Raw genomic sequence first — 23,484 nt, forward strand, 5'->3', positions numbered from 1 at the left:
TAAGTGATCTGTGCCCAGCGGGGCTTCTGTTGCAGGGTAAATTCTTGGGACCTGAACATTTTATTCCTGGTAAGGCTTACTCTTGGACTGGTCAGTATCCCTGTTATTCTGTTCAGCAGTCTTGTTTTGATGCCCCACTCAGAATACCAAATTATACTGATTGCCATTATTGATCGGAGAGGTGGGAGTCTTACCTAATCTGGCTAAATCATTGCCATATTTACACTTCACCTAATTATAAAAAGGATGATTTTTTTTTTTTTACCTCCTCATGCATTAGAGGTAAAATATCAGTTCTTACAATGAAGTTAATCAAACTGTATTTTAAACAATTTGTAAAAAGATAGAGGAGTTCAATTTCTCTCAAATATCCTATAAAGCAAAATAAAATTAACTTTAGTCACATTGCTATAAATTAGATCTCCAGAATTTATTCATTTTGCATCCCTTTGACCAATGTCTACCCATTTTCCCCATCCTCCAGCCCCTGGCAACCAGCATTGTACTTTCTGCTTCTATGAGTCTGACTATTTTAGATTCCACATGTAAGTGAGATCATGTGATATCTTGATCTCTTTCGGTGTCTGGCTTATTTCACTTAGCACAATGTCCTCCAGGTTCTTCTATGTTGTTGAAAATAGCAAGATGTCCTTCTTAATTAAGGCTGAATAATACTTTATTGTGTACATATATATTTGTTATGTGTATATTTTAGGTAATACATGTGGATTATGCCAACCACACAAAAGAGCAATTAGGTTCTTGCATGATTTCAAGTTAGGATGGGAGGGGCAAAAAACCTGTTTCCAATAATTTCATTTGCCCCTTTTATGCTGTTTTATTTTTAGGGCATTGCTCCCAAAATAGAGTTTTCTACGAGGACGGCCATCAGAGAATGTGTGTTTCTGCATAGAAACAGATTTCTTGTAAGTATAATCAAGAAGCCAGTAATAGAAATGTCAGGAATTTTCTCCACAATTTAAAGAACTCAGTTTACCAAGTTTAGATGCAACTGGATGAATAAAAACCTGGAGACATGGTGCTAAGTTTGAATTTCTATATTCAAACAATTTGCTCAGCTTGTTACATTAGAGTGAGTATATCTGGCACATATTCATCATGGTACAGTTGGTGGAGCAGAATGATCTAGAGCTAAGATCACAAAGTTGACATGTAAGCTAGTTAGCTTTTTTGGTTGTTGTTTCATGACTTTTACTCTTGATCTTATGAATAATAATGTTTCCTTCTTCCTTCTGCTGAGGCTGAAGTTCAGAGTTGTATTCATGGGCCATTTTTGGTACCCATGAAGGGTCTTGGGCATCCCAAGAGCACTACAGCCATTTTACGCTCTTGTTCAGCCCTAACTTACCCTTCACCCTGATTTCTTCCTGTGTTTCTTTTATCTTATTATACACAATTTTGTAACCATTTAAAGCCCTTTCTAGAACAGGATGGAGAACGAATGAATGTAATTTGTAAAGCTTCTTTAAATACTTTGCTTGTCTTTCTAAATGTTGCCTGATCCTCAAAAAACCTTGAAAATGTGGACCGTGGATACTGAATAACAAGGGTCTGTCTGTGCAAATCCATCAATCTTCTGGGCATTATAACTCATATAATGGGAAACAAATGATTACTTTTAAGGAAGGCATTAGTTTGCTTTTTAGTTTTTCTTTATTAGCCACTATTTTCTCCAATCTGTTTGATATGTGTGCACAGTGATTTTTTTCAGCCTTTTTTCTTTAAAATCTCAAAAGGTATATCTTCCTTTTAAGCCTTAACTTTTAAAAGTAGTATCTTTAGTTTTTTCATATAACAAAAGTATCCCACTTATTTTAGAAAATTATAAAATACAGATAAGCAAAAAGGACATAAAAATTATGTGATTCTTACTATCTAGAGATGAGATGACTAATTTTTTTGAGTATATTCTATATAACACACATGCTTTTATTTTAAAAGAGTGGAATCATACCACACTGCCTATTATTTTGTACCCTTCCCTTTTCACTCAGGATACCATGAACATGTTCTCATGTCCTTAAGTACTTTTATACCAGGCAGATCTTCATGGCTTCATTGTATGCCGTTGTACAGTGGTACCATAATTGGTTTGGCCAATCATTTTCCTAATGTTGGGCACTTAGCTGATATGTCACAGTCCAGTCAGGAAAACAAACCACACATGTTATTTTAACAGAAAGATTTAATGCAAGAAAAAAAGGCTAACTAGGGATTGGAGTCCTGAGAGGTAAAAAAAAAAAAAAAAAAAAAAGGCTAACTAGGGATTGGCATGCTGAGAGGTAAAGGGGAACACTGGAGTGATTGAGACAGTAACTGCAGGAAGCAGCTCCACCCTTAGGGTGGAGGAAACAAAGGAAAGAGTTCAGGTTATCAAGAGCATGGAAGCTTGAGGAAGAGACCTCATAGAAAGGGGATCCCCTAGCGAAGGAACCCTGGGGAGGGGCTGCCTTCCTGGGTGGTGCTTTGGGAACTCAGAGGTAGGACTTAGATGAGCTGTGACTCAGACCTCTAAGGAGGACTCTGCTCGTTGCTGTTGCCGCAGATCCTCTGGGGCTAGACTCAAATCTCTGGGTGCTGGTATGTCTGGGGGGGGGGGCACTGAGCCTAGTGTGGGGGGACTAGAAACTGGGACCATTTCCTGTTGCCAAGGTGAACAGTGGTTGCTGGGGCGGTGCTGTCAGGAAGGGAAGGCCGAACTGGAAGTGTTCTGTTGTGCTGATTCAGTCTTGCAGTCTCCCTCTAGCGCCTTCTGGTGGCAGAGCCTAACAATAGCTGGGAAAGCAGAGTGCCAGCCCGACTGTCAGAAAGCTGAGCATACAAAGATGGGTTTGCAGCTGAGAGGCAATTGCTTACTCGCCACTCACCAATATAGTTGGTTTCTCATTTTTGAACTGTTATAAGAATTTTTTTAACCTAAACACATAACCATAATTATTTCCTTATAATAAATTCATTAGAGTGAAATTTCTGGATCCCAGTATATGCCAAATTCTCTCTCTCAATCTCTCTCAATATCTTTATATTGATCATCTATCTATGACTGGGGGAAGTGTCTGATACTTCTCAATTGTCTCCTAGTGCAAGTAAATCTCACTGTTATTAATTAAAATATAACATACTAGCAAGTTATAAATACTAGTGATGTTAAGCTGAACTGAAGAAAAATTAAGTAGAGAAATACCCTTCCTTGAGTTCCTGTTTTATAAATCTGAGATGTACAAACTTCTACCTTAGTTAAGCAAAGTTCAATTAAATAGAGTTATATTCTGATTGAATTTTCTTTCTTTTTTTACATTTTTGTCTTGAAAAGTATTGTTTCTTTGTTTGGTTTTAGGAAGAAAGATATAAGTCACGAAGGCCTTTGTCTACATCATATGGACCAAAAGACCCCTTAAATAATACACATGTGAAGCCAAGAGAAAGCAATCTCAACAGACTGCCCCAATGCATGCAGTCCCGGGCACCCTCTCCATATTCTACCAGGTGTTTCTTCGAGGACCAGCCAGTTCAGTTGAACCTTGGAAATAATTTCAAAATCTCCAGAGAAAGCAAACCTCCATTTGTAGTTAGACATGTGAGCCTAATTATTTTTCAGAGGTCTTTGGAATGGTGAGGGTGCGAATGAGGTCGGAATATAGGAAGTTTGGGTTATAAAAACAATTGGGTAATATTAAATAAAGAGGGAATTCAAACTGAATAATAAGTATGATTAAATTATGCTATCTTGCCTGGCTGGGCATGGCTCAGTGTTTGAGCATCGACCTAGGATCCAGGAGATTCCCGGTCAGGGCACACGCCCGGGTTGCAGGCTCGATCTCCAGTCAGGGGGAGTGCAGGAGGCAGCCGATCAATGATGACTCTCTCATCATTGATATTTCTATCTCTCCCTCTCCCTTCCTCTCTCTGAAATCAATAAAGATATATTTAAAAAAATAATAATAAAATTATGCTGTCTTCCTAAAGTCATGTTCAGGAAGCTCCTATAAAGATGTCTTATACAGAGGACTTGCTCAGTAAATGTCAGCCATCCTCATTTTAATTTTTGAAAATTATTAAAGAGTGCGATGTCTACACTTGGCAACCCACCATTATCCAGAAGAATCAGTGAATTGATGGGTAGAAGATGCATAACAAAGGCTGGCATCTACTCTGTACCAACCTAAAACTAAAGCTTCATCAGTTTGAAAGAAAACTGCTTGAATTTTTTTTAATGAGGTTTTTGCTCATTAGCTATACTTTAAAGAGCAAAGGAAAAAAATGTATCAGCAGGAAGAAGCAATGATGTGCTATATTCAAAGCCCTTGATCAAATTTATCTTAGATTTTACTCTCAGGGAGTAGTGTGCAAATTTAATCACACTAGTTCTTTTAGTCTCCTTAAATTTTTTAACTAAAAAGTAATGGGAAATGTAGAAATGTTACCCATACGTTCACCAGCACAGTAAACATAAAAAATTACCCATACGTTCACCAGCACAGTAAACATAAATAAAAATTTTATTTAACGCATTTTCTTTCACCTTTTTAATATTAATAAGCTTTATTTTTTCTACAAAGTTGTAGATGTAATGTACTATATACAGATTAGTTTCTCAATATATACAGTTAATATTACATTAAAAGCATTTTTGATAGTATTTCATATTCTTTATTAACACCATTCCATGTTCCAGTTCATGACTTTTATAACTCCAGTAGTTAACTATTGATAATAATGTCAAATTGATAATTTGACTTAAAGTCACTAGTGGTGATGCTTGTGTGTTTGACATCAGATATGAAGCATGGTCAACCCCAAAGTGAAGGTGTTGTTGAGGTGACCATGTTTACAGAGTTGGTTTTTAGGTAGTATGGAGATGTTCTCTAGATAGAAACTACAGAACAGCTGTTTTCTTCATGGTGACTTGAGTAAAATGCCTGACAAAAATCTAGCAACCACTGTTTAAACATGGCATCATACAAATATTGTTGAATTGAGCTTATTGGACAGTCTGATTTATTCCACTTGAAGTAAATTTATGTAAAGTACATCTTTAGTCTATGCCATTATGGGACAAATAATCTTAAAATCTTGGTAGATTTCTTAGGCAATAAAACTTGCATGATATTTATTTTATTTAACAAATAAAATAAATTCTTATTCAGCCTTTACTATGTGCGAAGCTCTTTTCTAAGTGCTTCACACATTCTCTTTCATTTAGCCAAATTCTCTGATATCTGGTGTTTCTTTAAGTAGAAGCATTAAAATTTAGAGGACCTAATGTTGTGAAGGCTGTGAATTCTAATCAATGTATTTCTTCAAGTAGAATGAAGAGTAACATTATAGCCTGCCTTCTTGAAATTAAAAACCAAACAAAGTAAAACAAATCCAGCAACTCTATGTCATAGATATTCTGGAAAAGTCCCAATTTCAAGTATTTTAACCTGTTTGCAGATCATGTTGTCCAATTTATGAAAATGTGGTCACTTAAATAAAATAATATAGTCACCACTATTCTCTTTTCAAGGGTATGACTGGCAGGGGAAGTGGAAAGCTGAACTGTCCCTTGTCTTCAGGGAGGACCCCACCTAGGCCAGCACTGCTCAGGATCATGAAACTCTGGCCTGTTTTAAAAGAATGCATATTCATCTCATTCTTTTCTGGGCTTGATCCTTTCCAGTGGTTAGAATATAACTTGTGTCCAACTTTAGTTCTTTATGCTAACACGTAGCCCATCTCTTGGCCTTCGAGCCTCAGTGAAGACAGGGACGAGCAGCTTCCCCTATTGGGGTGACATGGAACGTGCATGGAGACTGTGACTTAGTTTGTTCCCACCCTTCTTTTCTCATTTGCGTGACCTGTGACTGAGGGGGAGAAAGGCATTGCAGGTAACGTGGGGCGAGTCACACAGGCTTCTTTCTTCCTTTCTCTTGCAGGTGGACAGTGCAAAGCCCTTCGGTGAGAATACCTCCGAGCCTCACTCCCGGAAGAGTAGACGAAAAACGAAGTTTTCAGACTTCCCCTTTCCAATGAGAAGAGGTACTCAGGTTTCTTGTTACTCCTGTACATTTCCCTATGGGAACAAATGCATCCTACTTCTAAATTTTCTTCCATTATGTGGAATCACAAATTTCTTTGGAAACTTGCGGTTTAACTCTCAAGCTCTCTCTGGCTTTGGTGTTTCCAGGGAAGGAGCTCCCACGAACAGAGTCCGCTGAGAAGCTGCGTGAGAGCTGCCCTGGCTCCGGAAGGAGACCCCCTGAGCAGTGAGGCCAGGCCGCCCAGTGCGCCCGGGCTGCGGTTCTTTCCTGGCTGGGCTGGAAAAGCAGGGAGCAGCTTGTTCGGTGCAAACTTGACAAAGCACCATTGATAGCCAACAAATAGACTTGCCATTTCTGTGGATGGGAAAGAGCAGGGGATTGGTGATCAGGAGACATAACATTTCCTTTACAAGATGCCATGTTAGCGAGGAGGGGAGCCAGCTATTGGAAGCAGTTGGGTTAAGGTAGGGGATCTCAGACTTTCAGGTGTCAGGACCCTTTCGCACTTGCAAACATTGAGGACCCCAAAGGGCTTTTGTTTATGTGGGTGATATCTATTAATATTAACATATTAGAAATTAAAACTGAGAAATTTGTGAAATACAAGAATACACAAACACATTCCACTAGCTATCAGAGTGGCGACGTCATGGCATGTTGTGTAGCTTTTTGAAAACTCCATTGTACAGTGTTGAGAGGATGAGAGTGAAAGAGGCAACTTATGTCTTAGTATTATTAGGAGGAGAAGTATTTTTTTTAATCACATTTAAAAAGAATATGTTTTTATTGATTTCAGAGAGATGAGAGGGAGAGAAAGAAACATCAATGGTGAGAAAGAATTATTGATCGGCCCACCTCCTGCATCCCCCCTACCGGGGATGGAGCCCACAACCCGGCCATGTGCCCTGACCATGACCTCCAACACCAGCCATGCAGGGGAATAGTTTTGGCCTTGCAGATCTCCTAAAGGTCTAGGGGACACAGGGGAGGTCTCTGGACCACACATTGAGTCACTGGGTTAAGGCATCCCTTGGAGACCTTTATCTTATGACTGAAATACATGAACCATGTTAATACTGAAGGTCATGGCAGTGAAGTTCACCTGTTCCTGAACTTAATAAAAATTCTCAATCTGGAAAGGGATGGTACTGACCTGTTCTCTTGACTCCTGGTGGGAATAGACCTGTACCATCCCTGACAACAGGGTTCCCCGTCTCTGGCTGAAAGGTTTATACTTTTAAAGGGCAGCACAGTCTCTTAGGGTAACTCAAGCCAGTGTTCTTGGATCATGGTGACTGTTCGACTGCAGCCAACCAAGGACAGGGTACAATTTGATGCAGAAAGTGCTTTATCACGTCTGACATTTAATTTAAGTCCTTTGGATTGAAAGTCACCAGGGTAGCCTATAAAAACAGCATTGTCTTCTCTATGACCATGAAATTAAGCAACAACAAACGTCCTTTCCTGGAGGGGACACGCTGGGCTTAATTCTGGCCCAGTTATGATAGGACTCATACATCACGTTGGTCTCTGCCTTTATCTTTTCTTAATCCTGGCAGGTGGAGAAGTAAGGTTCCAGAGAGATTGCAGAATGTGTACAGGTCACACACCAAGGTTTTGGCAAACGGATATTTAGAGAAGATGTTCAGACCTCTGGGCTCAGATCCTATAGCTTCCAAGCAAAATCTTTGCTTAGGTCACCTGTCCACTCATTCATCCAGGCCTAAGGTAGAATAAAGCAGTGCTTCTCAAATTTGAATGTGCATTTGAATCACCTCTGAATCTTGTTAAACTGCAGATTCTGATTCAGTGAGGCTGGGGGAGGCGGGGCTGTGATCTTTCTTTTCTAACAAACTCCCAGGTGATATCCATGCTGCTGGTTCACGGGCTGCACTTTGAGAAGCAAAGGAACAAAGGCAAGCCCCCTGGGCAAGGGAGTGCTCAAAATCACACGCAGGGGACTATAGGACAGGTTTGTGGCTATAGTTGAAAAGGGCCTTAGCGTTGCTGATTTCCTGCTCAACTGGTAGAAGAGAGCTTCTGGGACAAGAAGGACACACACATACGTGCACACCCAGAGGATATGACAATTACCAGGCTTTAAAATCCCTTTTTATAGTGTTCTTCTTACTGTCTGTGGCACAAGGGGAATCAGCAGTCCAGGAAAAGCCCCTTGTCACTGCTTAAGCTCCCGTCACAACGGGGGAAGCCATGGTGGCCTTAGCATAGTCTTGCAAAATACTCATTTCAAAGCATTTTTCTCAACCTGGAAAAATCCAATTTAGTCTTGGTTTTCTCTACGTGTATTAATTTATTCACTTCGTAGTCATTCTTATCACTCTCTGGCATTAGGTCTACTTACTTATATTATGAGTACTTAGGGTAATCATAATGATTTACACTTTTGCTGTGTCACATTTCTCCAAGCTCTTACGTATTCATTGTCTCAATTTAACATTTGTATCTACATTGCACAAGTATACTCAAGAGTTTCTGCATAAATAAGATTCCACAGAAACCAAATATAAAGGGAATGGCAGAAGAGGCAGAGTACATGAATTCTGTATTTGAACCACATGGCTTTCTTTTTTAATTCTCACCCGAGGGTATTGCTTTTCAGAGGGGGGCACGGGGGAGGGGAAGAAACATCTATGTGAGAGAGACACATTGGTTGGTTGCCCCCCACATGGCCCCAGCCAGGGCTAGGGATCAAGCTTGCAACCGAGGTACTTGCCCTTGGCAGGAATTAAACCTGGCCCCCTTGAGTCTGCGGGCTGATGCCCTCACAACTGAGCCAAACCAGTTAGGGCCACATGGCTTTCTTTTAGGCTCTGAGCACCTGGGCACGTATGAGTCTTCCAGGCTGCTTAAGGGTTACTGAACTTATTGCTTCACTTTAGACTCTCTTTTACCCTTCCCATAGCCATATGTACTGTCATTGATAATAAAACCTCATCATTGACCTCAACAGGACAGAAAAACTCATAGATAGAATTGCTGTGACTCAAGGGAGACTTAAAAGTGAGAGTGTAATTTACAAGGGAACATTTAAGTTCTTTCATAATTCATTCATTGTGTAATATTTTTGTACTGCTGTGGAATAAATGTAGCAGTCGTTTTAGGGGTAACTGGTAATAATGAGTCATTGAATCACCTGTTCCTCTTTCTTCTAGCTTCTTCTCTTGACAGCCTTGCAGCTAACGTAAAGGTAATTTTAGAAGTAGCATTAGTAAAATAATCTCTTTCCAGCTATCTAATGTCAATTACTGCACTTTCTCCAATGTGTGGTGAAAAGTGTATTTCTAACTAGTGCTGCGTATGGAATTGCTGGAGTTTAACTGGCGTGTAAGAGGCGCTTAGGCTCCACTGTCTGCTTTGCTCTGCTTCAATTTGTTCATTCCCCTCATATAAACTTTTTTCAGTTGTAAGAAGAATCACCAGTGAGGGCATATGTAGGCCCAACACCTACTGCATCAGTAGGATTTTCATTGCTTTTTCTCTAATCGAATCTTTTTATGCATCGTGGTGGTGCATCACTTGTTTTTGAAGTTTGGCTTGTCAAGGCGAAGAGGCAAAGTTGTGCGTTATAGCATGAGAACACATATTATGCAAAGAAAACGGAGTATACTGTGCTTCTTATGCCAGAGCATTTAAATATATATATATATTTATTGATTTCAGAGAGAGAGGAAGAGATAGAAACATCAGTGATGAGAGAGTCACTGATTGGCTGCCTCCTGCACGCCCCCTACTGGGGATTGAGCCCGCAACCCGGGCATGTGCCCTGACCGGGAATCGAACCCCGATCGCCTGGATCACAGGTTGATGCTCAACCGCTGAGCCACACCTGCCGGGCTAAATATTTTGTTTAAAAATGATATCTTTTTCAAACCCAATAATCACTCACAAATCAAAGTTTAGAGCATGCATTTATTTTGGCTTGTTAATTCATACCAGAGAATTTTAGTTACCCTTCCTTGAGCTCTTCTGAGCATTCGTCTCCAGTTTGTTCTACTCCCACTCCTCTATGATTGCAGGAGATCCCTGGGGCAGGTATTATGTCTTGCCCCCAGTTCTCTTCCTTGCCCCACCCCACCCCAGCTTTGAATTCAGCAAACAAAAGCAAAACTACCACTGAAAAGTAATGCACATTGTCACTCAGGTTATCAAAGAGCCAGATGAACGGATTGTTTTAAGGAATCAGTCACCATCGCCCTTAGATCCAAGTAAGTTTGGAAAACTCTCGCCCAGTTACCGTAACCAAGGGGATGCGGATTTCTACCTGGAAACTTCATATACTACCTCCCGGCACTCCAGATCTCCCAGCCCTCACTCCAGATCTCCCAGCCCTCATCTGGACCAGCGCCTTCCCCGAGAAAGGTCAGCGGCAAGCGCCCATCTCTGCTTGGAGAGTGCCTGGTGTTCTGGCAGGATAACTGGTCATTTCAACATTTTGCTTCCTCAGGGATATTCACCTGGGGACACCTTGATATGATGAATTATTACTCCTTTAAAGATCTTCCCCAAAGTAAAAGTTCCACCTTTTCTCTTTCCCCCAGAAAATGTATCTCAGGATGTTTGTTGAGAATGGGACAGATGGCCAATTTGGCATAGATACTATTTATTTATCCATTTTAGGTGTTATATATTTTATAACTCAAGCATTTGATTTCACCAGTATACAAGTAGTGTTCACTATAGAAATTTTGGAAATTACAGAAAACAAAAAGGAGTGAAAAAAAATCACACATAAGTTCTGTCCCCCAAAGACGAACGTTAACAACATGTGGATGTATTTTCTCTTTTTCTAGACATGGTTTCTTGGTTTGTTTATATTATTGTTACAAATTTTAAACACTGATTGTGTAGGTCTAGAGGGCAGGCCAGAGATGGAGAACAGGAACATTTATCTTCAAAGCTGAGCTCTCTAGTGATGTGATTAACCATCCAGTTTGCCCAGGACTGTCCTGACTTTAACACTGACAATCTTGCATTCTGCGGAAACCCCTTAGTCCCAGGCAAACCAGGACAGTTGATCACCTTAACTCCAGGGAAGTGGCACCAAAGATAATATTAGTAAATAGTTATTTTGAATAAAGGCTATGCGGTCTGCTTTACTCTGCAGTGATGAGAATAGATAAATCCCTAAATCACAATAACACAGTTGCTCACAAAGGGACTCAGGACATATCTCAAAACAAGATTTTCATAATCAAATTGCTAATTCTGCCTCAGAATTAGAGTTGGAATCCATTCTCTCCTGAAAATGAATGAATGAATTCACCAAATGAATAGATGAATTCAATCACTCAGAAATATTTATTAAATGCCTACTGTGGTATTCAATACCTATGAGGTCCTAGGATGAACTACTAACCCAAGAGTTTCAGTCCCAATTTCAGTCTAGGAGTAGGAACAGACATTAATCAAATAATGACAAAATCTCCACTAGGGGAAATGTATGAATAGGGGTAAATGAACTCCAAACGCAGAAGGGGATCAGGAAAGACTTTCCAAGAAATCAGTTCTTGAACTGAGCTCTGGAGGGTGGGTAGGAGTCAACACAAGAACACTAGCGAGCGGGGTGTGGGGGGAGCACTCTAGGCAGAGGGAGCAGTGTTGGGAAATGCCTCGGGCAGGAGAAAATGCTTCTTGTTCGAGGAACTGAGATACTGTGAGACCTGTGGTTAAGATTGGGTCTGGTTGGCTTAAAGTAAATGAGATAAAAAATAAAATCCTTACAGTGGAAAACTGGGATTAAATTTGGCGTTAAAATTTTTGGATTAAATTCTTAAATGTAAAAGCAGGATTTGTTCTTTAGGGAAATATCTAAAATACATAGTAAAGTACAAAGAAGCAAGTCACTCACAGCCATACACCCAAACACAAACCACGCTTAACACCTTGGTGGCTTTATCCCTAGTGATTGAATAAAGACATTGAAACCGCCCTGTGTATACTATTTTGCATGTTGCTGCTTTTTTCTTGCTATTAAGTTATACATATCAACCCATATTGTTATGTACTCTAACTATCCTTTTTATTAGCTGCATAATACTTCACCCTGTTTAATCTGTTGAGCAGGTTCCACCCTGGTTCGCAGCCCACAGGGAAAAAGATCCATGAAAGGGTGTGCAGCCTTCTGACATCCCACAGAGCTCGGCAACACCTAAACAAGGTTAGGGCTTCTAGTACAACTAGATCTTTGCTGACAGAATAATATGGGACCTGGGACTTACAGTTTAGCGGAGGAGACAAACATTAATCAAGTAACCGTAGGAATAAATGCAAAATTGTGACACTTGCTAAGGAGGTTACTTGGTGTCCTGGGAGTGTGTGGAAAGGGGTATTTGACTTGGCTGTGAGTCAGGGCAGGCTTCCCTGTGGAAGAGACAGTGGAGCTTCGAACTGAACAGTGAGCACAGTATGCGTCAAGAGGGGGTCCTGCAGCAAGAGGGAGCAGGGTCCTTTCAAAGGACTTAGAGAAGACAGTAACTGGCCCAAAGCACATTCTCTTTCACCACGCCCAGGAATTCTAGTCCAAGGAAGAAATCCAGAGGAGTATGTGTGGTCTGTGTAAGGCCACAGCATGGAAGAAACATTTTCCTAAAAGCTGTCGAACAACATCAAAAAGAGTCTGATAGTTTTGTTAGAAATAAATGATAGATTTCTTCAAGGGTCCTAAAGTTTGAAAACTGGAAACAGAGAGGCAAAACCCTCTCTCTCTCAAAGAAGAGAGAAAAGTCAAAATTCTTACAGTAAAAAGTGCATTCTTGAAAATTATCAGTCCTGCATTCTTAGTCCTAGGACTGGTCCAGAATGGTTATGAGTCTGATGACAGCCAGTCAGGGTGATGGATGCCAGGGAATGTGAGAGATGGGCACCGGGAGGTGGTCATGGCCAGGGGTCTAGACGTCAGGTGGATGTGTGCACAAGTCCTTCAGGGAGTATTAGAGGGTTATCTGGAGGTCCAGGTGCATAGCCAGGCCTTGATGCAGGACTGGAAAGTTCAAAAAAATTTAAGTTCCCAGACTAGTTAGAACAAAAATGGGTTTTTTCCTCATGCCTGGACCTTTATAATGTTAACGGTTTTAGCAGCTTGGTTAAAGTGACCCCATTTTATGTATCCCCCATATTCACTCTTTTTCTCAAAGTTAATAAGGTGTTTGGCTGTTTGACTTTTATGGGGATGTAGGGAATGTTTCTGATCTATAGCTAGATATGCCCAGTACTTTGTCTACTGCACGTGGACAGCCATTAGCTAAGAGACCTGTCACCATTTCAAAAGATTTCAAATGAAAGGTTAACAATGCCCCCAGTTTTTGGACTTCACCATAGCATGTAGTCGAATTGGTCCTGTGGACTTATTTAAAAATGCTGGCATAGCCTGCCTGGAGTTATAGGATGGCTCTTACAGTGGATAATGATTACTCTAACCACAGGGGCAGTGGACTACTTTACTTACTCTCTGAAAAGTCACAGTCTTTTCAAGTAAGGAAATCCCTTTAAAATGTAAAAAGAAAGGATAGGAGGGAGGGGGGAGGGGAAGAGAACAAAGGGAAGGAAGGAAGGGGGAGGAAGGGAAGAAGAAAGAACAGACAAAGAGGGAGAGAGAGAAAAGAAGGTACCTCTGTACACGCGCAGACGTGTGTGTACCCCGCAAGAATAGGATGTGCGGGATTCATAGGCCTCTTAAATGCTGAACTACACACCTTGCTATCATCGATCTGTATTACATCATGAGTAGTGCTATTGCTGCATTTGTTTCTGTTGTAGGAAGATTTTATCTCTGGAGTAAATCGTACCCTTGGCGGACCAAGCTACGCTCTGAAAAAGTACCCAGTGCACGCGAAGAGAGATTTTTAAGCTGATGTCTTAGGCAAGTAAGCAGCTTAAGCGCTTCTCGTCATGACTTGTTAAAATAATTTTAGTGTCCAGCTGTCAATAGGAGGTAACTAGAAGACGTGGTGGACGGGAGATGAGGGAGAGACCTGTGAATCACATGATCACACAGTATGATGCTGACGGGACATACGTGGGCCTGCCAGCTTTCCGGCCGCCTCTTGCCCGCCCCCCTCTCCCTTGTCTCATCAGCTCTTTCAGCTCCTCGAACACGGTTTTTCTGCTGTGAGGACTTTGCACACGCTGCTCTCTCTGTCTGGAATGCTTTTTCCCGATCCTGCTTGGGTCACTTCTATTTATCCTTTGAGTCTAATGACTTTCTATGACCCCCCCCCCCCGAGGCATACCTTCCTTAGCACTCTGCACTTTCATAAAACAACACAACTTGTTATATGTTCACATGGGTCCGTTGCTTAACAATCTGCCTCTCCTACCTGAGTGGAACCTGTCTCTCTTGCTCACTGTTTTTTAGCCGACATTTAGTGCCTTACAACCAGCTACACGTGCCAGGCAAGTGCCCTCAGCAGGACTCTAACTCCTGCTCCCCACCTGCTGCTGTCTTTGTCTCAGACGGCTCTCCGCTGTGGTTGGGGCTTGGTAAATATTTTTTATGAGTGAATGTTGAATGAGGTGATGAGGCAACTCTAGAATTCAGATATGTGGCAGGTAGTTGGCCACAGAGAGGGGTGTCATCATTTCTCAGCTATTCTCTTCCTGTCCATCCCTAACCCAGGCCCAAAATAATAGCTCTTCATTATCAAGTGCTTCCTGAGTGCCAGGAACTGGTCCAAATACTGCACATGTACTAAATGAGTTAATATTCAGTTCTCACAATCCTATGAAGTAGTTACTGTCACTTCCTTTTTACAGGTAGGGAAACTGAGGCACAGAGCACTAAGGTCCCCTGCTCAAGGTGACATGGCTGGCGAATGAATGGCACAGCTGGAACATGAACCTGGGTAGTTTGGCTTCAGCGACTATGCTTTGAGCCATTACATTCTAGTGCTTCTCCAAACCTAGAGTGTGTGACAGGAGAACCTGGGGAGAAAGAGCAGAGCGCTTTGGAGCCCAGGAGAGTTTGTGGACATTCCCTGTGATCTCCCACAAGGATCCTACGGTGCTAAATTATGAAGTCCCTCAGTCTAGCAACTTCAAAATAATTACGAGTCTTTTTAAACAACACAGGGGTGTGGGATGACATGCTAGGTTTTTATGTAGTTAGGGTCAGGCCCCTGAAGGTCCGGGTTGAGGGCCCAGGCTGGCCAGGACCCCGCCTTCGGCACAGAGGACTGTGGAGGACAGCTCGGTAATTGCCCACTCTGCAGGCTTCTACTTTGGAACGTTCTGCTTGGTAGATTAAAGGATGGATTCTGGGCCACTTAATCTCCAGTTGCCGAAACAGTCATCTAGGCATTTATTAGGTGGTTATACGGAACATAACCCACATAATTACCAGGGAACACGGCCCACATAATTACCAGATGCCAAATTGTATCGAATTTCTACATAGGTGACATCAAGTTACATAAAGCTCTGAACCAGCAGATATGTGCACAGTGATGTGAGGAAATAGGGAGAAGGTGAGAAAAGAATTAGTAAATTCTGTCTTAGAACATGGGTTTCCAAGATTACACAAGATACCCTCCAATGGACTCTGCCCCCACCTGTTGGGTCACGGATTCCTGGTGAGGCAGGGGGCCTGGAGGGCTGTGCTAGTAGAGGTTTTCACGGTTATAAAGAACCCAGGTGACTTTGGCTGTCTTAAGCAAACAGAGCATTTATTAGAATGATTCTGAGTATCACATGAATCCAGGGAAGACCCAAATAAGCAAGGTTAAGCAGCTAAAGCTGGACAGCCGCAGTCACACCATGAGTTCAGAAGACAGTCCCAGAGAGGAGCATTCGGCAGAAGACCCGGTGGGTTTCCACTGCATGCCTCCTTCCTGGCTGTTCTCAAGGAAGCCCTCCTGCTTGCAGCACCATTTTTAAAAAACAGTGATGAACAAATATTCTACATGTCCTAATATCCCGATCCCTCCTGCCCCAGAATGAGCCTGTGTTCTTATCTCTAGAATGGAACATTTTGTCAGGAATCGAAGAGATGATATTGTTAATACAGGAGGCGCTGTCATTATTCCACTAACACAGTGACTCGATACTAATATGTTTAATCATTGCCCACCTCAAATTCTGCTTTTGATGCCAAGAACTTTTTTTAAATTTTTTTGTTGTTGCTGAGGATGCTCATGTCCCACTTTCTGGCATAAGTCACTGAGGGATTGGAGGGCAGCACCAGTCTTGTCTCTTCCCTCCCCTTCTCCACTTCTGCTATTTCACTGGGATCAGTTTGCCCTCTTCTGGTTTCCTAGTGATCTCAAGATTCCAGGGAAATGAAAAAGTAGATTCTTATCACAAAAAGGACAGGGATTCTTGAGCCCAAAATAAAGAGTCCAATTGTCTGACCAGGGAATGGGTAGAGGAAATGAGTGGAAGGGGTTGAAGTATATTTCTCCTTACTCTGGATGGTTTGGGACTTGGTATTTTGGTATAAAGCAGATCATCCCTTGTATATTTTTAAATGGTTAAATTGGTGAACTTTATGTTATGTGAATTTTATCACAAAAAATTCCCATAAGTACGCGTGCGTGCGCACACACACGTACGATTCCTAGCTCTCTTGGAAGGCATGATCACTTCTGTGCATTGGCTCTTACCAAGTGTGTGAGCTGATTGCCCCTGTCCAGTATGTGCTCACTTTTTAAAGAAAAATATGTTTTTATTGATTTTTAAGAGAGGAAAGGAGAGGGATAGAGAGATAGAAACATCGATGAGAGAGAGACATCATTCATCGGCTGCCTCCTGCACGCCCCCTACTGGGGGTAGAGCCTGCAACCCAGGCATGTGCCCTGCCCAGGGATGGAACCATGACCTCTTGGTTCCTGGGTCGACACTCAACCACCGAGCCACACCGGCCGGGCAGTATGCACTCATTTTGAAGCATGGGTTTGTAAGGCCTTCCTCTGTGGAAACTCCTGGTCCCGCCAGCAGAGCCAGCGCCTCTGTCTCTTGCTACTCCACATACCTCCACTTAGTACATGTTTCCTTCAGCCTTGTACTGTAATTGGTTTAATGAAAACTCTCCCAAGAAGGGGACAGAAGACGAGAAGGGAAGTCTCTGTGAAGGGAGGGGAGACTGACCAAATGGCACCAACTCTGGCCCCACCGAGTGCTCCACGCTGTGAGCAGTGTCCTGTGGCCCCAGTTTCCTGCTCCACGGCCGGCCTTCGGGGGGAGCTAGCCCACTTGTAATGCTCCCAACCAGAGTGTGAGCCAGGAACTCAGGCACAGATAAGAATTATAGCACAAACTTTTCTAAAATTAAAGAATAGCCTAAAGGAAATAAACCAAGAAAAGAGAAAAAAAGACAAAAATTAACTGAAGCCCTGGTTTCTGCTTCTGTCACAGCTCATCAGGCCTCCAGCTCCTGATAGTGGCTGATATGTCTCTGCTGGCAGGAGCTATTTTACTTCCCCCCACAGGGGCCCCTTCACCTGCATTACAACCAAAGCAAAAAGCAAACCAGACTACAGATTCTAAACTACAACCTTGGGACGCTCCCTCTTTGATTTGGTCATGTTTCTGGGGGATTTGTGATTTGGTGGCTTGTGGGGATTGGCTCAATGGGTGATGATGAACCTCCTTTCCCACAGGCAGTGGCTGTGCACAAGGCAGAGTCCTGGGTCAGCTGTCCTTCGTGAGCATCAGAATCATGGGGAGAGGGGTGGGGCTTGAAAAATACTAATGCCCAGGCCCCACTTCAGACCAATTCAATTGGAATCTCTGCAGCAGTGCCCAGTATTTTTATAAGTGTCCTTTAGGGGATTCTGATACACATTTAGGATTGAGAATCTCTGCAGTAGGCTGCCAGTGCCTTGAGGACGGGGGACTTGGAATACTCCCCAATCCCATACTGACCCCCTCCACGCTCAAAAATAATTGTTCCATAGAATAGAATTGGTTGGGGGCATGTTTAACAGTTTAGCGCCAAGGTCTATACTAACTCCTCACAATAACACTCTCCAGGGGTGGCTACTCTGCTGACTATCATCCTTATATTATACCGAGGGGTCAGGTCCCTTGCCCAGGACCACACCGCTGCTTTGTCGTGCTAACCAATATTGCCTCATTCTGCACTGGGAGTGTAGGAGAAGGGACTCAGACACCAATGGTCCCTAGGAGGAGAGACATGGCAAGATTAGGATAGAGTGAGATCATCTCCTTGATGATTATTTGCCCTTTTTCTCAGCCCCACGTGCAGGGGAAGCTGAAAGAACGCTGGAGGAGCATCATGAAAAACTCCCTCATCCAGACAATTGACACATCCTTGGGGAAATGAACAACAATTTTTTGTTACGGGTATGGAGTTGCCAGTGTTTAATCCCCTTTAAATCAAACCCTGTACTCGATGTTTTGTACCCAGGTAAGAGTCATTAATTAAAGTCTTCGTTGTTTGGGGCTCATATGTTCTTGTCAAGCTGTAGAATTTGTGTTTTAGTTTGTATGTTTGTTTTGAGCTTGAAATAGAAATAATAGTGGAGTGGTGGGTGCTTGGAAAGTACTTCTTAGACGTCTATTGAAAATGTCAAGATGCCTTTGCAGGTGTTCCTCATTTTTACAGTGGCGTGTCTTTGAAAAGTTCTCTTTTTTTCTCCCCTCCCCTCCCCCCCTTCCTCCTTAATTCCCCTCCCTCTCTCATTCTTTCCAAATCAACCTACATTTTGCAAGACCTAGAGGAAGCTGCTATTTAGAGAAACAGGCTGATCGATCCTCTAGGAAGAGACTGCCAGCCTGATTTTCCCTTTTTGGTAGACCTGATTTTTGTGCTGCTCATTTGTTTTTTAGTGTTAGGCCTGATGTACAAGAAGTCCACTGAAAACCTAGGCAGAGGGAGGATTGCATTGAAGAACTCAGATCTTGCTTTAAAGATTCAATTTCTATGATACATTTGTAGGAGGAGGCTAATTTCTTTGGATTATAGTTTAAACTCCTGTCACTACCCTTCTTTTTGTTCAGCAATTCTTAATAAATTTACACGGGGAACAGCAGCTTCCTCAAATATTTCTCTGAAAGATCTACTCGAAGTCAATAGGCTGTGTAAACATGACTGCCCAAACCGAATGTAAAATTAGTTAGAAGGGTGCCGTTACGAAACGCGCACACGGTTTGAGGGAGCGCGAAGAGGGTGGAGTGGGAGGAAGTGGGACTAGAGGCGCATTTGTCTTCATGGGGACAGAGCCAGAGAAGAGGGTCCTGAAATGGAAACTTTTGTCTCCTTCATACTCTGACCTGAGCTCTTTCCTCTACCATACCCTAAAGCCACTTCAGTGTTTGGAACATTCAGGGAAGAGTCCGGTTTTCTTTTCTCATTATGACCCCAGGAATTGGTTCATTAGATAAATTAGGAAAAGGAATTTAAAAATTAAAGGAGAAAAAAGCCCTCCTAAAACAAAAGCAATAAAACAAAACTCATTTACCTTCTTCTCAGAATTTCAGCCAAGTAAAGGTATATATTACAACAAACATTGCACCTATGGAAAACAGACAATGTGCTTAAATTACACCTGCTTATGCGTTCTCAGAGTGTCTGAGCTGTGGTTGTCAGTTTGCTATTTCAGTGTCTAAGTCGTCATCAAAAGTAAAAAATACTGTATTACATTAAGACTGAGGTACAGGTCTCAGAAAGGGGCCACTTACAAAGATTATAAGCTGCCAAAGGAAATAAATTCTAATGAATCAGTACCTTGTGCCAGTTATTGCTTTTTCATGTTCAGTTTCTTTTTTCATGTTCAGTTTTTTTGAGCATAATTCCTTAATTCGATTAATGGATAAGATTTAAAATGCCCATTCTTATTTAAAGTATTTATTCTTTTTTTTTTCTCAACTCAATCTGCCTTTTTCTCATTTTTTGATCTGCTAACTCTTTTGTTTAAATGATTTCTATTTTACCTTTTTATTTTTCCAGCTATTACTTTAGTTCTGAGGGATCATATTGGGCCAGGGTTGCAGTTGAGACATTTTTGTTTTGGAGTTTATAATAACATGTATAATTTTGTGACATACTGGGGTTTGGGTTCTTTTGGGGAAGATCTTTGTCATTAAACATAATAAAAAGTCCCACTTGTCTTCTTTCAATGTGTTATTCCTTTCTTCACTTTCACAGTTGCTGATCTATCAAAGCCTGGACCATATTTTACAGGCATTATTTCACAGGGTCTGGGTTTGCAGAGACTCTTGGGAAAATCTCCCTCGTGGAGCCTGGGCCTTCGAAGCAAAAGCCACCATACAGTGAGGCAATTTCCCTATGGCCATCCAACTGACCCAAAGTTAGCTGAAGCCTGTAGACCCTGAATTATAAATAAGATTTAAAAAATGAGAGTGTGTATAAGTTTAACATAAAAGAAGGTGGTTGGTTTTAAATGTCTGATTAGAGGATGGATGGGTTATATGTGTAAGTTCAGCCTAGCCCCCGACTGCCTGGCCACTCTGAATAGTAGTCATGGCTCTGCTTGATTAATTCCTTTAAAGGAGACCTCTGGTCTCTCTGAGAGCAACCCGAGGAGAGGCCTTTCTTCTAATCTGTGTGTGACCAGTGAATCTGCTGGCACCGCCCAATGGGACTTCCGTGCTTCTCTGAATAGGGGACCCATTCCAGCACTCCTCGTGGATGTGCAGGTCTTGGGGAGAAGCCCCTCCTCTCTTCCCCTGTACCGGGAACTCTGCTGACAATAAGAACTGCCACCCTCAGGTTCCCAGGTCTGTCCCCTCCCTCTCCTCCACACTGGGTCTAGGGGCAGCAATAATGACTTTGTTCATCAGAGAGGCGAAGCTGTGCTTAGCGTCGCCTTCAGAACTAGGAAATTTGGCAAAAACTGGGTCATGCCTAGGACACGGGCTTTCCCTGGGGCAAATGGGTCCTTTCCAGGATGGCTGGGTTGTTGGAGCTTCAGCAGAGTGAGGAGCTCCCACTCTGAAAATTTCCCTTGAGATTCTGTATCTTTTAGAGGGATTCTCCTGCACCCGATAAGTATATATTTTTCTTCCTTTTTTCTTATCTTTATTTTTAAAAGAAGCTCATAGACCATAGTATCCTCACCTACCCATAAGAATCACCTGCTGGGGCTCATTTGCTCTCTCTCACAACCACAGCTTTGCTTCCTCTCCAAGACCATGCAGGCCAGTCGGACAGACAGAATACAGCAGAATGTATGGCTGGGTTTGCTTTGTTTGTGTGGGAGGGTCACGTGGGGGAGGACGTTAATCTTCATGGGGACAGCAGGAACTCTGAGGTGGCAGCACTGAGTGACTCAGCATTTCATGGCCTGCCCCAGAAATGATGGAGGGAATTTGGCTGCTGAGTCACCAGGATTAGGACTTTCCAATGAAGAGGGAGAAGGAAGACCCTGGCAAGGCACAGAGTTGGCTCTAAGGTAAGAGTTGAAATCCATGTGGTGGGTCTTGGGCCTTTGTTTTGTGATTGGTTGTGGATGGTTTTGAACCAGCCGGGGTTACTGCATGTCCTGCTTAGCCTGGGTGGGTGTGAAGGGGCATTTATCCTAGGCCCTTTCCTAGAGGAGGCTGGGACGAGAACAGCTTAGGGGGCTTGGGAGAGCTACAGTCTTTTAAAGATCTTCCCCTCCAACCTTGGGAAGTCCCGAATCCCAGCAAAGAAATGGAAAAAGGGCTTTTCCCTTCTTTCTTCCCCCTCTTTCTCTCGTTCTTCCATTCCTTTGTTTAGTGCCTCAGTTTGCCAGGCACTGTATCAAATGCTCCATGAGGGCACAATCGAGTAGGTGAGAAGACTGAGGCTCTGGAGTGACAGCACCTAGATTTGAATCCTGATTTACTGGCTGAGTGACTCAGTCAAACAACTTAATTTCCTTGTGCCTCAGTGTCTTTCTGTGTGAAATGGAGGCAGTAATAGTATCTATTTTGTAACAATGTCATAAAGTAATGAGTCAACACATTTAAATAAAGCACTTTAAATTAGTGCCTGGCATAAAATAAGCACTCAGTAAGTATTAGTTGTTATTATTCTTATTAAGTTATTTGCAGATAGCATTTTTCCTTTTTTTTGCTAAGGACACAGAAGCTCAGAAAAACCAATGTGTATCAGAGGCAATTTCCAAACCCCGGTTTGTCTTGTTTACAAACCTCTTGTTTTTTCTACCACTTTCTACCACCCCTTAGTTGTCACCTGGTTGTCCCTGAGGCTGGTGCATGCTGGATAATTCAACCTAAGGGGTTTGAAAAACTGAACTCAGCATTTCCATAGAGTGACAGGGCAATTAAGGTCTCTTGACAGAAGCTGGAATGAGGTTAAAACACTTCTTGTTTAGGCCAACAATAGATGCTTTCTGCTCTTATTTCCTGTCATTGTGATATTATGTTTGTAAATAGCATTTTTGGGAATCCCCCCTGCCCCCCAAATAAATATCCCTGTTCCTTTCCCTCCAGGAACTAACACTCAAATTGGTATCTTTAACTGAGATAAATATCACACCTATTTTAGTGAAATGACTTCCAGGAATAGACTGCGTGTGAGAGATGCCATTGTTGGAAGTGCTGGATTCAGGGTGAGAGTTCCTTGTCATGAAAGCTCATTTGTCATTTCGTAAGGGGAGTTTAACACAGGTCAATGACGACATCCTCTGTTCACTGAGTCATGCAGTCTCCCAGCCCTGATATATAACTAAATTGATTCCATAGCCTTGCATGGAATCCCTCAACTTGTATTTATTAAGCTCCTACTATGTGCTCAGTATTGTACTGGGCTCTTTGGAGTAGGGGATGAGTTAGGCGAAGGCGTGCCCTTCTGGAGTCTCCAGAATTATTAGGGCAATGAACTATGTCAAGCGTGACTATCAAAAGGTGTTCCAAACTCAAATGCCTTCAGGACCAGGCAGGATTTGTGACTGTCAGAAGCAGTGGGGTTTGAAGTAATGGTGAGTGATGGGGTCTGGGGTGAAATGGAGAGCGTAACTTCACCCCCTCCACCTCCTGCAAGGTGTTCAAATTCTTCAAATTCAAATCCAATACAAAAGGCTCTATGGCCACACGAAGCTGGTCTGAAGCTGGCTCTTGCCTACAGACACCAGTTTTGACTCTTATTAAATAATATGAAATAATAGCTGAAGTTTGTGGAACTTAATTCATTATGTTATAATCAAGTCTCATTAATTAACTTAATAATACAAGGCAATATATGATTATGTACCAAGGCACTGTTGCTTCACTAGGTTCCATGAGATAAGAAATAAAGGGGTCTTGGGGCCAGAGGCCAAGAATGCCAAGAATTTACTTTTGACATTAAGGAACAGGAAGATCAGGTGAAAAGGTTTGGGAGAAGTGATGCTATTGGAGTCTAGTGAAGGATGTGTACATGGAGAAGAAGGGAATATCCTCGAGGGATATTTCCTGAAGTGTCTTAAGCTTTGGGCCTGGTATTTTATTTTTTTAAAAAATATATCTTTATTGATTT

The 23,484-nt window shown here is 42.2% G+C and overlaps 1 protein-coding gene across 1 annotated transcript in view; it reads left to right on the top strand.

Annotated features, from left to right (window-relative positions):
* Nucleotides 1–18,468, top strand: part of SPATA6L (spermatogenesis associated 6 like) — a 33,985-nt gene extending 15,517 nt beyond the window's left edge. The window contains exons 5-12 of the mRNA XM_087822679.1: nt 849–926; nt 3,359–3,598; nt 5,940–6,042; nt 9,218–9,252; nt 10,207–10,424; nt 12,129–12,222; nt 13,821–13,923; nt 18,253–18,468. Coding sequence (XP_087678805.1) covers nt 849–926; nt 3,359–3,598; nt 5,940–6,042; nt 9,218–9,252; nt 10,207–10,424; nt 12,129–12,222; nt 13,821–13,910 — 858 coding nt within the window. The 3' untranslated portion in view covers nt 13,911–13,923; nt 18,253–18,468. The remainder of the gene's footprint in view (nt 1–848; nt 927–3,358; nt 3,599–5,939; nt 6,043–9,217; nt 9,253–10,206; nt 10,425–12,128; nt 12,223–13,820; nt 13,924–18,252) is intronic.
* The last annotated feature ends 5,016 nt before the right edge of the window (nt 18,469–23,484 follow it).

The sequence above is a fragment of the Miniopterus natalensis genome, chromosome 12, assembly GCF_054644295.1.
Source record: "Miniopterus natalensis isolate mMinNat1 chromosome 12, mMinNat1.hap1, whole genome shotgun sequence".
In the NCBI taxonomy this organism is placed as follows: Eukaryota; Metazoa; Chordata; class Mammalia; order Chiroptera; family Miniopteridae; genus Miniopterus; species Miniopterus natalensis.